Source organism: Peromyscus maniculatus, chromosome 10 (genome assembly GCF_049852395.1).
Source record: "Peromyscus maniculatus bairdii isolate BWxNUB_F1_BW_parent chromosome 10, HU_Pman_BW_mat_3.1, whole genome shotgun sequence".
Classification (NCBI taxonomy): Eukaryota; Metazoa; Chordata; class Mammalia; order Rodentia; family Cricetidae; genus Peromyscus; species Peromyscus maniculatus.
Genome location: NC_134861.1, coordinates 92,880,963 through 92,893,100, shown reverse-complemented (window position 1 = coordinate 92,893,100; position 12,138 = coordinate 92,880,963). Strand labels below are relative to the sequence as shown.

At 46.3% G+C, this 12,138-nt stretch overlaps 1 protein-coding gene across 50 annotated transcripts in view; it reads left to right on the top strand.

Annotated features, from left to right (window-relative positions):
• Sec31a (SEC31 homolog A, COPII component) overlaps positions 1 to 11,896 on the top strand; it is a 58,074-nt gene extending 46,178 nt beyond the window's left edge. For 28 of the 50 annotated variants that reach the window (XM_076546759.1, XM_076546750.1, XM_076546745.1 and 25 more), the window contains 5 exons: positions 3,354 to 3,409; positions 5,680 to 5,946; positions 7,852 to 7,971; positions 10,085 to 10,156; positions 11,324 to 11,896. In XM_076546759.1, coding sequence (XP_076402874.1) covers positions 3,354 to 3,409; positions 5,680 to 5,946; positions 7,852 to 7,971; positions 10,085 to 10,156; positions 11,324 to 11,503 — 695 coding nt within the window. In that variant the 3' untranslated portion in view covers positions 11,504 to 11,896. Of the gene's footprint in view, positions 1 to 1,990; positions 2,030 to 3,353; positions 3,410 to 5,679; positions 5,947 to 7,851; positions 7,972 to 10,084; positions 10,157 to 11,323 lie in introns of all 50 variants that reach the window. The other 22 variants (XM_076546756.1, XM_076546757.1, XM_076546749.1 and 19 more) reach the window with 1 other exon arrangement.
• The last annotated feature ends 242 nt before the right edge of the window (positions 11,897 to 12,138 follow it).

Genomic DNA, 12,138 nt, shown 5'->3' with positions numbered 1-12,138 from the left:
CTGTCTCTGGTAAAAAGTGCCGACTCTGCAAGTCTCACAGCCTGAGTTCTCCAGAACCTGTGAAGCTGGTGGGCCAGCTAGCCTGCAGTGAGACTCAGTGACAAAGACAAGAGAGACTCCGCTTCAGCACTCCCATGGGTCTCCTGCTTCCACACGTGAGCTGTGGTACACCCACATGCATGAACGCTAAGTTAATCACCACATTTTTACAATAGAATATGGCTGAGCCAAAACTATGTATTAACTTGAGAAAACGTTTAGCCAGGACTTATTGAAGCAGAACCCGTTTAAACAGTGCATGATTTGACGTTAGGCAGAGTCAGGGAGCATCTAACGGGAGAGGGCTTCATGATTGTGCAGGTTCTCCTCCTCGGCAAACTGCATCACTGCCCGTGTCTCCTGGCTCCTCATTCAAGCTGGAGAACTGGCCGCTCTCTTGAGAGTCGATTCTGATTTGATTCCAGTTCACTGCTAACTCTGAATTTCTGACTTCATTCTGACCTTTGTGTCGCCACTGAGGGGTCATGTGAAAATTCTCCCCAGACTTCTTTGTGCTGCTACTTGGTGAAAGCCATTCCCAGGCTTCTGCTTGGAAGAGTCTTTGTCCCCTGTCCCTTCCTGTCAAGAGGGCGAGAAGAGGGCATATTACCGACACACTCCTCAAAGAAGCTCACATCCAGCCTGTTTCTGGCACTTGGAGGTGTCGGCTGTGGTATCCCCAGCCCATAAGCCGGGGTCTGGGTGCAGACAGTGCATCTGTAATTGGAACCAGGCTAGTCTCCTTACAGAGTACACGTGGTGACTCTCCAGACGTTGGCTAACTGTGGTTTGAGTTGGGTTGTATGGAATAGTCATCATGTAAACATTTCTAGACAGCATTGATCACTCTTCAGTCAAGCCCTAGATGAAGAAATCGGCCTGCATTTGGGAGCCATATTGTAAGGGAAACATGTCAGTCAAGACTGGAGCCATCTTCCAAGCAATAGACCTCAGGCTGTGGGATCCTTTCCTACTGCAGCCTGCTTTCTCAAGGATGTGTGTGTCTTGGGTGAAGCTCACACGGAGTTGAGTTCACCTTCTTAATTGCTGTTTTCTCTTGGCTCTTCCCTTGCCAAGTGAAGCTGGTGCACTCTGAAAGGCTGTGTGCAGATGAATGTAGCTACCTTCATGCTTCTGAGCTGCACCAGGCCGGCCTGACCCTGAGTGCCTGCCGGGGACAGGGAGTGTGGTCAGACTGTAGCTCCTGCTCCAGTGCTGGAGGCTTGAGGACAACACTGGTGTCACCGAGGAACTCTGGAAAGATAACGATAGGCCATCTTAACCTCACCAATTAGAATCTAGTTTAACAGGGTTCTCAGTCAGCCTGGTTCACAGCTTTGAGTGATGCTAGCGTGAAAACACTTGGTGCCGTATGGCGGAAGGAGGTATCATTGGGAAATGCCAGTCAAACAGAGAAACCGTTAGGACGAGGACTAGGGACACTGGCTTCTAAACGAAGGGCAAACCTCTCTTAGAGAGAGCATAGTCAGAGGGAAGTGCTGTTTAAGAGTTCATTGTATTTGTACAACTTAAAGGAATTCACCCAAGAAACAGAGAACTTCCTTAATCGGACAGAAGACATTTCACATCACTTGATTTAAAAGTAAGCTTTAGGGCAAATGTGGTAGTGCACATCTGTAATTCCAGCACTTGGGAGCGGGGAGGCTAAGGCAGGAGGATCATGAGTTTGAACTTAGCCTAGACTACATAGTGAGCAGCCTGAACTACAGAGTGAGTAGCCTAGGCTACATTGTGAGCAGTCCAGGCTATCTAGTTAGAGACCTTGTAAGAACTAAATTTTAAAAATTGTAAAGTAAGTTTTGTTGCTTTGCAGTAGTGCATTTGCATTTTCTGAGTGCTGGTAAGCAGGGAAGAAAAAGTATAACGTGATAATTGAGCTTAGAATGTCTTCCATAATACTGTCTAAGTGACTTTTACATTTTATCTACAGAAAATCAGTCTTTCCAAGACCAGGCATCTGTATTGGAAGGTGAATTGGTTGTAAAATATACCTTTAAAATGCTTTAATCATTAAATACAGCTAATGAATGGCATCAACAATAATGCATGTGAACTTACCCTAAATCTGATTGGTATCATTTTTATTTGGCTTCTTAATTGAATCAAATTTTAGAAGTGATTGAATGTGTATGATGACTCACAGCTTTAAATCATAGAAGCCATGTGTCTTCTATGAATATGACAGATTGCTCTACGCAGGTAAGAATATGAGGTGATGGGAGAGATTTGAATGATTCCTGTGTGACTCAGTAGCTTGTGACCAGCTCCTAAATGTTCGAAGCCCTCCCTATTCAGCCTCCTGTCTCAGATGAATTTGTAGGAAGTAAGTTCTGTTTAAAAAGCAAAGCAGCTAAGTCCACCGTGGTTAGGAAAAGAGCTGACCGTGTTCAGTAACATTAAGCATGAACCAGTTCCTTTGGTGTGCTAAGCAATTTTGTTGTGATTTAGTGTGTGTATCAGCTTCTCTGGCAAGGGGGAAATCCTGAGGAAAACACACTGGGGGGCGGAGGGGGGGACTATCCATCTTCACATGTTCTCTCACACACATGTGCTTTAGCAGCCGTCTGTGTCCATAGTGAGGTGTAACGTAACCTCGTCCTAACTGGGAAATTGTTGGCTTTCAGCGCTCTCTGTAAGGTACTGGCACTAAAACACCAAGCAATACTGATGGCCACTTTTACTTGGAGATGCTGGGGTACTGGGTTTCCAGTTTCTGATGAAACGTACTGTAGTTGTCTATAGTTTCATAAGACAGGAAACTGAGAATTACTGCTGTTATATAGCTGAGCGCTGTTGGATTTTTGGCGTTTGCCTTGTGGTCCTGGGAACGGAACCTGGACTTCCTATTCTGGGCAGACATTCCAACGTTGAGCTGCTGCTTGACCTGGGTGCTCACACTTTTTAAGAGGACCGTGTTGAGTGTCTGTGATGTGCATACCGCACTGCATTTCCTGTTAGTCTTCTTTGTCCGTCGAGGATGACGGACACTCTGCAGAAGCACACTCGCCGATCTGTGCCCCTAATCTGGAGAGGAGAATGAACTGCCTGCCTTTGGAGGCTGCTGTCTGTTAGACAGAAGGACTTCAGCCTCAACTAGGACGACAGTCCCTTCTTTCTCAGTAGCAGCGCTGTCAAACATGCTGCCTACGAGGGCATGCCCTGTGTGACCCTTGCTGATTGGTAAAGCCCGTATGGCAGTTACCTCACTGTTGAGGAGAATTTCTAAGTGTAAGATGAATCATTTTCTTCCTTTCAGGGTTTTGAAGGAAAATGTCTTCTGTTGTCTGTTCTAGGTCCTCAGAATGGTTGGAATGATCCTCCAGCTTTGAACAGAGTACCGAAGAAGAAGGTAATGGAAAAGTTCACTGTCTAGATCACCTATAGCCATGCAGAGCACACCACACTTGACTGATCCTTTTCAAGGCAGAGCTTGCAGGTTAATGCATGTCAAATGCATTGCCCAGTTTTTCTCCCGAAAACCCATCTCTAAGCAGTGGCGAAAGGAGGGGAATAGAGAATGTGTTCAAGCCTTCCCTGTGCTGAGGAGGGCGGCCCACACCCCAGTTCAGTGTGGAGGACCTGGGAGGCTGAGGCAGGCAGCCATGGGGAATGGCTGAGGAACCTGGGACTCAGCTTGGGATGAGCTTACATTTCCTCTTCTCATGTTCTTGGCAGCCTGAGATGCTTACCTGCACATTCCGTGTCCACACTCCCTCTCTGAACAATGCACCTAGCAACTCATTAGCCACTTAGGGCTTCCACTTGGATTGAACTGCACAGGTATCCCACTCTGAACAATGGAATAAGTTTCTCCTCTCCTAATGACCACCAAACTTGGACAGATTCTAGCTGAACACGTACTAGATTAGAAAACCTGATCTGGCCTGAACTAGTTTTGAGCACATGTGGAATAAAGCAAAACTGTGTCCACAAGTGAACTTTTAGGAAGAATTTCCTGCTTACCATCTCTGTCTACACATGATTTAGCTTGCATGTGTAAAATCAGATGCATTGTGAGGTGGGGCCCGAGCAGTGGATAAATGGTTCTATAAATTATTCTGTCAGTCAAAATGGAGAACAAAAGCCCCTGCCTTTAGACTCCATAACTAGAAACCTCAGGGAACAACAGCAACAAACGTGGACTGTTGAGCGACCTTGTTCATGGGGCCTGCTGTCTGTCAGTCTTGACCGTGTGTCTCTCTAATCCGAACCTTCTTTGTTTTTTGCTTTGAATAAAGTTACTTTACCGATTTTGCAAATGTATGCCAGCCTTAATTTTAGTCCTCTGAATAAGAGGCCAAGAACCTGGAAACACAGCCCAGATCCCAACTACTGGTCAGAGTCTGAGGCCGACTGGGCTTGACCCTGTCGTGAGACTGTGTCAGCTGATCTCTGCCTGTACCCACCCCGGGAGAACCTTGTTCTGGTGACAGGTTGTTCTGGCAAGGCAGGCTGTCACTCTCCTACAGGCCTCAAGCAGCAGGAAACAGGATTTCACACTGGGCTCTTGATTATTTGAGTTCTAGCAATAATCATGATTATATTTTGTAATCAGTGAAATTTATAATTACATTTTAGATTTCCTTTTGCAACATTTTTTAATGATTGTGTTTTGTCTGCATGTATGTCTGTGTGAGGATGTCAGATCCCCTGGAACTAGAGTTCCAGACAGTTGTGAGCTGCCTGTGGGTTCTGGGAATTAAATCTGGGTCCTCCGGAAGAGCAGCCAGTGCTCTAACCCCTCAGCCATCTTTCCAGCCCCTCCCAATATTTTTTTAAAAATAAGTTTCTGATTTTTTTCCGTGTGCACACAAGCACTTCAGTGTGTGTGTGTGTATGTGTGTCACATACTCATGCACATGCCACAATGTGTGTGTGTAAGTCAGAAAACACCTTGTAGAGAGTTGGTTCTTTTCTTCCACCATGTGAGTCCCAGAGACTGACCTCAGGTCCTTGGGCTTGGTGGCAGTTGCCCTCACCCACCGAGCCATTTTGCTGTCCCTGTCACAATATTAAATGAAGAAATGCCCTGTATTTAGCATTGTTTATATGTCAGTAATTATTTTACAGTGTCAGTAATATGAACACAAAATGGTATTTTTCTTTTCCCTTCTTTGAGACTATATATATTGTAAATTCTTAGTGATTTCTTTCCCTCAAGTATAATATTGAGAGGCTAGAACATAAAATTAGAAGATATTAAGTTAGTAAGGAAGCCCCAACAAAAGGTTAATAATAACCAGAAACCTAACTTGCTGTTTTCAGTACCTAGTAATAGCTACTTAGTGATTTAAGAGATTGGAGTTATGTCCCTTGTCATTTAATATGCACATGCTCACATGAGCACACACACAGTCTGTACTGCTAGACGAAAAGGCCATGGCCTTGGTGACTGTATGAGATCACAGGGAGCTGGCTCTTAGGTGTATTCCTTACCCACGTTAGCCACACTAGGTCTACATTGATGTTTTACCCTGCGATTCTGCATCAAGTTTCATTTGAAAGTCTTCTACTGCAAAGAAAATTTAACTGTGAGGTACTCTAATTAGCTAAGAAAACGTTGTTTTCCTTTTTATTCTTAGTTTTGGTGTTTTAATTTTTCCCCCCATCTTTTAAAAGACTCCTGAAAACTTCACGCCTCCTGTTCCCATTACGTCACCAATCATGAACCCTTGCGGTGATCCCCAGTCCCAGATGCTCCAGCAGCAGCCTTCAGCTCCAGGGCCTCTGTCAGGCCAGGCCTCCTTCCCACAGCCGCCGCACCTCGCAAGTGGCCAGCCCTTCCATGGCGTCCAGCAGCCTCTTGGTCAAACAGGCATGCCACCATCTTTCTCAAAGCCCAACATTGAAGGGGCCCCAGGAGCTCCTATTGGAAACACCATCCAGGTAACATAAATCATGGGAAGATGGCTCCCTTCAACGTGTTTATTACACAGTTCTACCCATGGTGTTTTCAAAGCAGCAACTCCATTTTAAGAGATTGATCGTGCACATGCATGTTATTTTTCAATTACATGATTATATGTAAGCTTTTGAGACAAGAATTATCCATTTTCGGAGTGTATGTTTACTATGTCGCGGTAGTGATAGTCTTAATCTAGTCAGTACACAATTTAAGGTTGGATGAGTCTTCTCTACATCTGAGGTCGCTAAGTAAAAGCTGGTTTATAGGCTTTTCTTAACATGTTAAATAAAAATGTTGTGCGTTACATCATTTAATGTGTTTGCTTAAAACCTGCTAAGCCAAGCTGGGCATGGTGACACACACCTTTTTAATTTTAGCACTCAGTGGCGGAGGCAGGCAGATAGATCTCTTGAGTTCAGGGACAGCCAGGGCTACAAAGAGAAACTCTTTGGGAAAAAAACAATAAAACAAACAAACAAAAAACCCTGCTAAGCTAGCTGTACCGCTAGATGGCAAGACACATTTATACTTTGTCAGCGTCTCAGAAGTTTAAGAACTCCTAATACATTTCCAAGTGAGACTTAGAAAGACAAAGATGTCTTGACCTATACACAAAAATATGAAGAGCATGGGTCATCCACTATGAGGAAATGGAACAAAGTCCTGCCTGAACTTAGAGCATATGGATGGTTGTTGAGAGATCATCCTGCCTAAAGAAGTTTTCAGTACTGCAGATTGCGTCACCTGGGTTGGTTCTCACCTCCCCTTTGGCTAGAACGTTACAGCTTCCTGTTGTAATGGAGAAGGACAAATAGTCACCATTATTCATTATTCCTTGCTCTCTGCTCCAACCACATTGGCCTCCATCTGGTCCCTTGTGTGGTTGTGGCCCTTCCTTTGTGCATGTTCTTCCCTCTGTCTGGGATGCTTCGCTACCTCCTCCAGTGTTTGGCCTGCTTATCTTCTATAAGTTTCTGAAGTGCATTCCCTCCCTTTGGTCAGATTTGAGTTTTAGTGACTTTTAGTTCCCCTAAGCATCGACTTAGTGTAGTTTACATTTTTAAGCTTTGCTTCTTTCCCAGTGGCCTCTGAACTTTCTTCGTCTGAGATCATTTCTATATTGGCTCACCAGTGAGTAGCTAGTCCTGGTGCATAGTTGCCTGGCATTTACTGTGTGCATGAGAGAATTAACTGATGAGCAGAAGTGTAGAAAACTGGAGTCCCCGTTTACCCTTTCGTCTTTGTTCTTGGCAACGTTGTGATCTGTTCTGTCTTACCCTCTGGCCTAATCTTGCCGTCTTTTGTAGTCATTCAGCACACTTTTCTAAGAAGAGTGAGAGAGTGGCTGGGTGTGGTATACACTTGCAGTTCACGCACTTTGGAGGCTACGTTAGAATCACTGCGAGTTCAAGACAGCCTGGGTTGTACATCAGAGCCCTGTCCCAAACACAGTGAATGAGAAAGGAGTACACGAATAGAAGAACGCTAGGATAAACGAAAATAAGTGACTCAGTATATGACTAGTCCGTTACTTCAAGGTGTGTGTGAGTGAGAGAGGAGAGAGAGGAGGGGAGGGGAGGGTTAGAGCAGGAGAGGAGAGGAGAAGAGATAGGGATGCATCCCGGGGCCTCACATTGGTTGGACACGCAAGCATTCTCCCACACAGCTCGAGCCGCAGCCCTCGGCTCAGGCGCATCCAGCTGCCCAGGGAGGGCTGCGCTTCCTCCTAGTGTCATCTTGTGCTGGGTGATGTCACACATGAAGTCTTCACTGTGTTTCTAACTGATCTCTCTAAGGTGATTGGTTCTCTTTCCCATAGACTCAAGACTGTATATAAAATACTTCCTGGGCATTTCTGATTGTTTGTATACCACTAATTCTTACAGCACGTGCAGGCTCTGCCAACAGAGAAAATCACCAAGAAACCTATTCCAGATGAGCACCTCATCCTCAAGACCACGTTTGAGGACCTCATCCAGCGCTGCCTCTCTTCAGCCACGGACCCTGTATGTATTTTCCCTCTTGTGGTTTAATTGATTATAAATATAACCTGGGGCTGGAGAGCTTTTGCAGAGGACCTGGGTTTCATTCCCAACACCCACATGGCAGCTAACCACTGTCTGTCACTCCACTCCCAGGGGATCTGACACCCTCTTCTGACCTCTGAAGGCGCTGCACACATGTGGTGTACATACATGCAGGCAAAACACGTGTACACATAAAACAGTAAAATAAAAATCTTTCAATCTTTTTTAAAGTCCTTTTAGTGTCCCCTCATTATTGTTCCAAGTCCTGCAAATTGTGTGTCTTAGAGGTAATAAAACTAGCACTTGCTTTACTCAGATTAGTGAGTTACATTTAACCTTTGTAACAATCCTGTGATGGGTCTTCGTTCTTCTCCCAGATGAGAAAGGGGAGTCGAAGAACAGCCTGCTCCGGGTTCTCAGCCTACAAGCTGAGCTGCCTGTCGTCTGCTGACCTTTCCCATGCAGATGTAGGGCACAGCAGTGACAGGCCAGGGGGCTGCTACTTGGGAGCTCTTCAGTACTGGAGATGTGGCCATGGTCAACATAACTGCGTAGGATGCCTTTGTTTTGGCAGCAGAGCCCATAAAGCCGGCCCTGTGGGAAATGAAGTTTGATTTTGTACCAGCAAGCACAGAAAATGTCTGTTAAGCCATTGGCCGCTCATCTGTTGAAAATGAGAAGTTAGCCTCTGGGATTTGTTGTTTCTTCAGACATGGGTGTGGATTTGTTCAGTCTTTTGCCAGCCTAGTGGGAAGCTGTGTTCTGTGTTGAAAATGTCCTCAGAGACCTCAGCACTGGTATTCTGGGAGTGATAGAAAGACCAAGTAGACTAGGGGGCAAATGAAGCCAATAGCCAAATGGACGCAGTCTTGTGCACAGTCTTCCACAAATGGGGGTGTTCAGTGAGGCCACGGCAGATTTCCAGTACTTCTTCAGGCGTGGGTGAAGAGGATGCAGTACATGGCTCATCTCTCAGCTGGTGTTGAGTCCAACCTCCTCTGTCTCCAGAACTCCTTCCTTCTGCATACCTGGGAGCCCGGGGTGAAGGGAGCAGGAGGAGCAGCTCTGTTCTGCAGTTAGCCCTCCGTCCTGTCCAGCTGTCTGTCTGTACCTAGATGGCAGTAGCTTTGAGCAGGGACCCTGGGGTTCCTGTCTACAAAGTTCCCTTCACTTAGCCGTGTAATGGGGATTTCTTCTTCCCCTTTATTCACACATGGGCATGCAGCACCGTTAGTGTACAGTGCTGCCCTGAGTGCCCTCACCCTCCGCTGAGACGCAGGCTGGCACTCACTCCTGCCCACACCCCGGGCGGCACCTGTGCTTGCTGCCCCTTCCGCCCTCAGCCAGCCCCCAACACTGCCAGTCACCATGAAAGTACTGCGATTGTTTAGTGTTTTCCCATTTATTAGAAGTTTTGATATGTAATCTGTCTCCAGTACAGAACATGGTAGATATTCAATAAAAATGATGAGGTATTTCTAAGGCTGATCATTTATCATATTCTATTTTTAAAACCTTTAGTTTTAGTGTTTGAAAGTTTTTGGCTCTACACATAAGAGTGTGCACATTGAATCAGGAGAGTGATCTTCATTTAAGTCTGTTTCCCTCTTGGTCATCCTCTTTGGAGGGAGGAGGTCTGGGGATCAACCCAGGGTGTGGTCCATGTTTGGTGAGCTCTCACCCCACCACCCACCCCTCCTAGTGATCTGAATGCCAGAAACGTGAGGCAGATGTTGGGAAGTGTGTAAATAGGAATTTTGGAAGGTGAGAGAGAGATTCCACAATTCCTCCTCTGTTTCCTTTTTACACACATAATCTCCCGTCACTGTCCTCTTCGGTGACACTGATCCTTTGCTGCTGCCCAAGGCCTTTGAACATGTCACAGGCTGCACATGGCACTCCTCGTCAGGGGAGTTGGCGATCCACATGAAACCTACTTAAAACCCATTTTGTGCTCATCCCCTCCCTGCCTTCAGTAGATCATTAATGTCCGTTCCAGCAACCTGTTCGAGCTTGTGCTCCTCCACATGCTGCCTCCACGGTAATAGCATCGAAAGATTCGTGTGTAACGCCTGTTCTTCCTGTCCTATAGCAAACCAAGAGGAAGCTAGACGATGCCAGCAAGCGCCTGGAGTTTCTGTACGACAAGCTTAGGGAACAGACAGTAAGTTTTTCCGGGGGGGAACGGTAGATGACGACAGTCAGTTCTTTCTCGTTGCTATAAAGGAAGCGTCGCGTCAGCACTGTCCTACAGTGTGTGGAGGGTCAGATGGCCAGGATAGCTGCAGAGAGGGCTTTCCAGATCTCATTCATGTGGGATGGGAGAGACAGCCTCAGGGAGATACAGACGGGACTGTGCTGGGCCCAGGAGAGCTGGCCTGCCGCTCATGTTCACAGCCGTGTGTCAGAAACCAGAGACAAGCCAGGGGCTCTGTGGTCTAGAGAAGGAATCTGTCGTCTGTCTCTGGAGTCTAAGACTCCTAATTTTTTTCTCCCAAAACAGCTGATACAGAAAGCAAAACCAGATGTCACCACCAGGTGGTCAGGGTAATGTTGTGTGACTGTGAAGAGAACCCACAGCAGGGAGTCGCTGTTGGTCCCTTGAACCCACCTGCTGCTCCACTGAGAGGTTAATAGTGAATGCGCTAAGATTGGAGAGATCAGACGGCATGCTTGACAGGGCTGTAGTAATCCTGTTGGTCACATGAAGTTCCATCTGAGAATAGCATTGCTCATGAGAACCAAAGCAAAGAAAGCTGGCCTGATAGGAAGGGGCGTGGTCTGTGACTGATCCTAAAGAGAGTCTTCTTCTAAAGGATGGGAAGTACTGAGTGACGCCATGGCAGAGTGCTAGACTTTGATTTTAAGAGGTGGGGGGCGAGCCAGGTGGTGGGTGCAGGAGAGTCAGAAGTACATCCTCAGCTACCTAGTTCAAGGCTACTCAGAATACATGAGACCTTGTCTCAAAAAGACTTAGAGAGGGAGAGGATACAGCCAGGTAAACTGGAGAAAGTAACCCAGGGGTGTGAGACCAGCCTGCACAATGTAGCAAAATCTAGTCGCAAAGAAAAAGTAAAACAAATTTTTGTAAATGCCAGAAGAGACTGGTGCATGTGTAATTAATTCATAAATGATTTCATACGAATCATCTTACCATGGTTCTACTTTAAAATGTAACTTCTACTTGGTCTAAAAAATGTTTGCTTGGTTTAAAATATTCCAGAAATGCTCACTAGTTATACCTCCTTAGAGAGAGTATTTCAGGCTGTGTTTCAGAGGGTCTCATAGGACACCCCTGATGTAACCTCTCCTGCCAACACCTTCATTTCAGCTCTCCCCAACCATCATCAACGGTCTACACAGCATTGCGAGGAGCATTGAGACGAGGAACTACTCAGAAGGGTTGACTGTCCACACCCACATCGTTAGCACCAGCAACTTCAGTGAGACGTCGGCGTTCATGCCGGTCCTCAAGGTTGTTCTCAGTCAGGCCAGTAAGCTGGGTGTCTGAGCACAGCCGCGCTGTCCGCTGACATCGCCTCCTCTCCAAAGAAAGCCATGCTGAGACTCGGGCAGCCCCTCAGTAGCATGTTTCCACGGCAGCCACCCCCGAGCTTCAACGTGATTTCTGCAGGTGCACTCACCCTAGAACTGCTTGGAGCCTGGTGCTTTCTTTAGTTTTAATCTTTTGTTGCCCATTATGATTCTCCTATTCCGCAAATAGTGTCTTTCCTGGGTTACACACTGTGGTTTCCTGAGGGATTCTGACAGAGTGGTTTTTAAAACTTTGCTGTACTTTTTGGAAAAACTGCATCTGGCTATGTATAAAATGGACCCACAACGAAATTTCTCTGATGTCTTCCCCACTTTCTCCACGTCAGTCAGATTAAAGTGTGTAATCCGAGCTTACGTGTTTATAGTCTTTTTTCATCTTTATTACATGTTGTTATGTATATGAGTGGGTGTGGGCACACCACTGTGTGTATGGAAATCAGAGGACAGCCTGCGGGGACCAGTTCTCTGCTTTCTCCATGTGGCTCCCAGGAATAGAACTCAGGTTGTCAGGCTTGGCAGCAATCGCCTTTGCCCACTGAGCCATCCCACCAGCCCTGTCGTCTTTTTAAAAATCGCCTGCTGAGCTGGGGC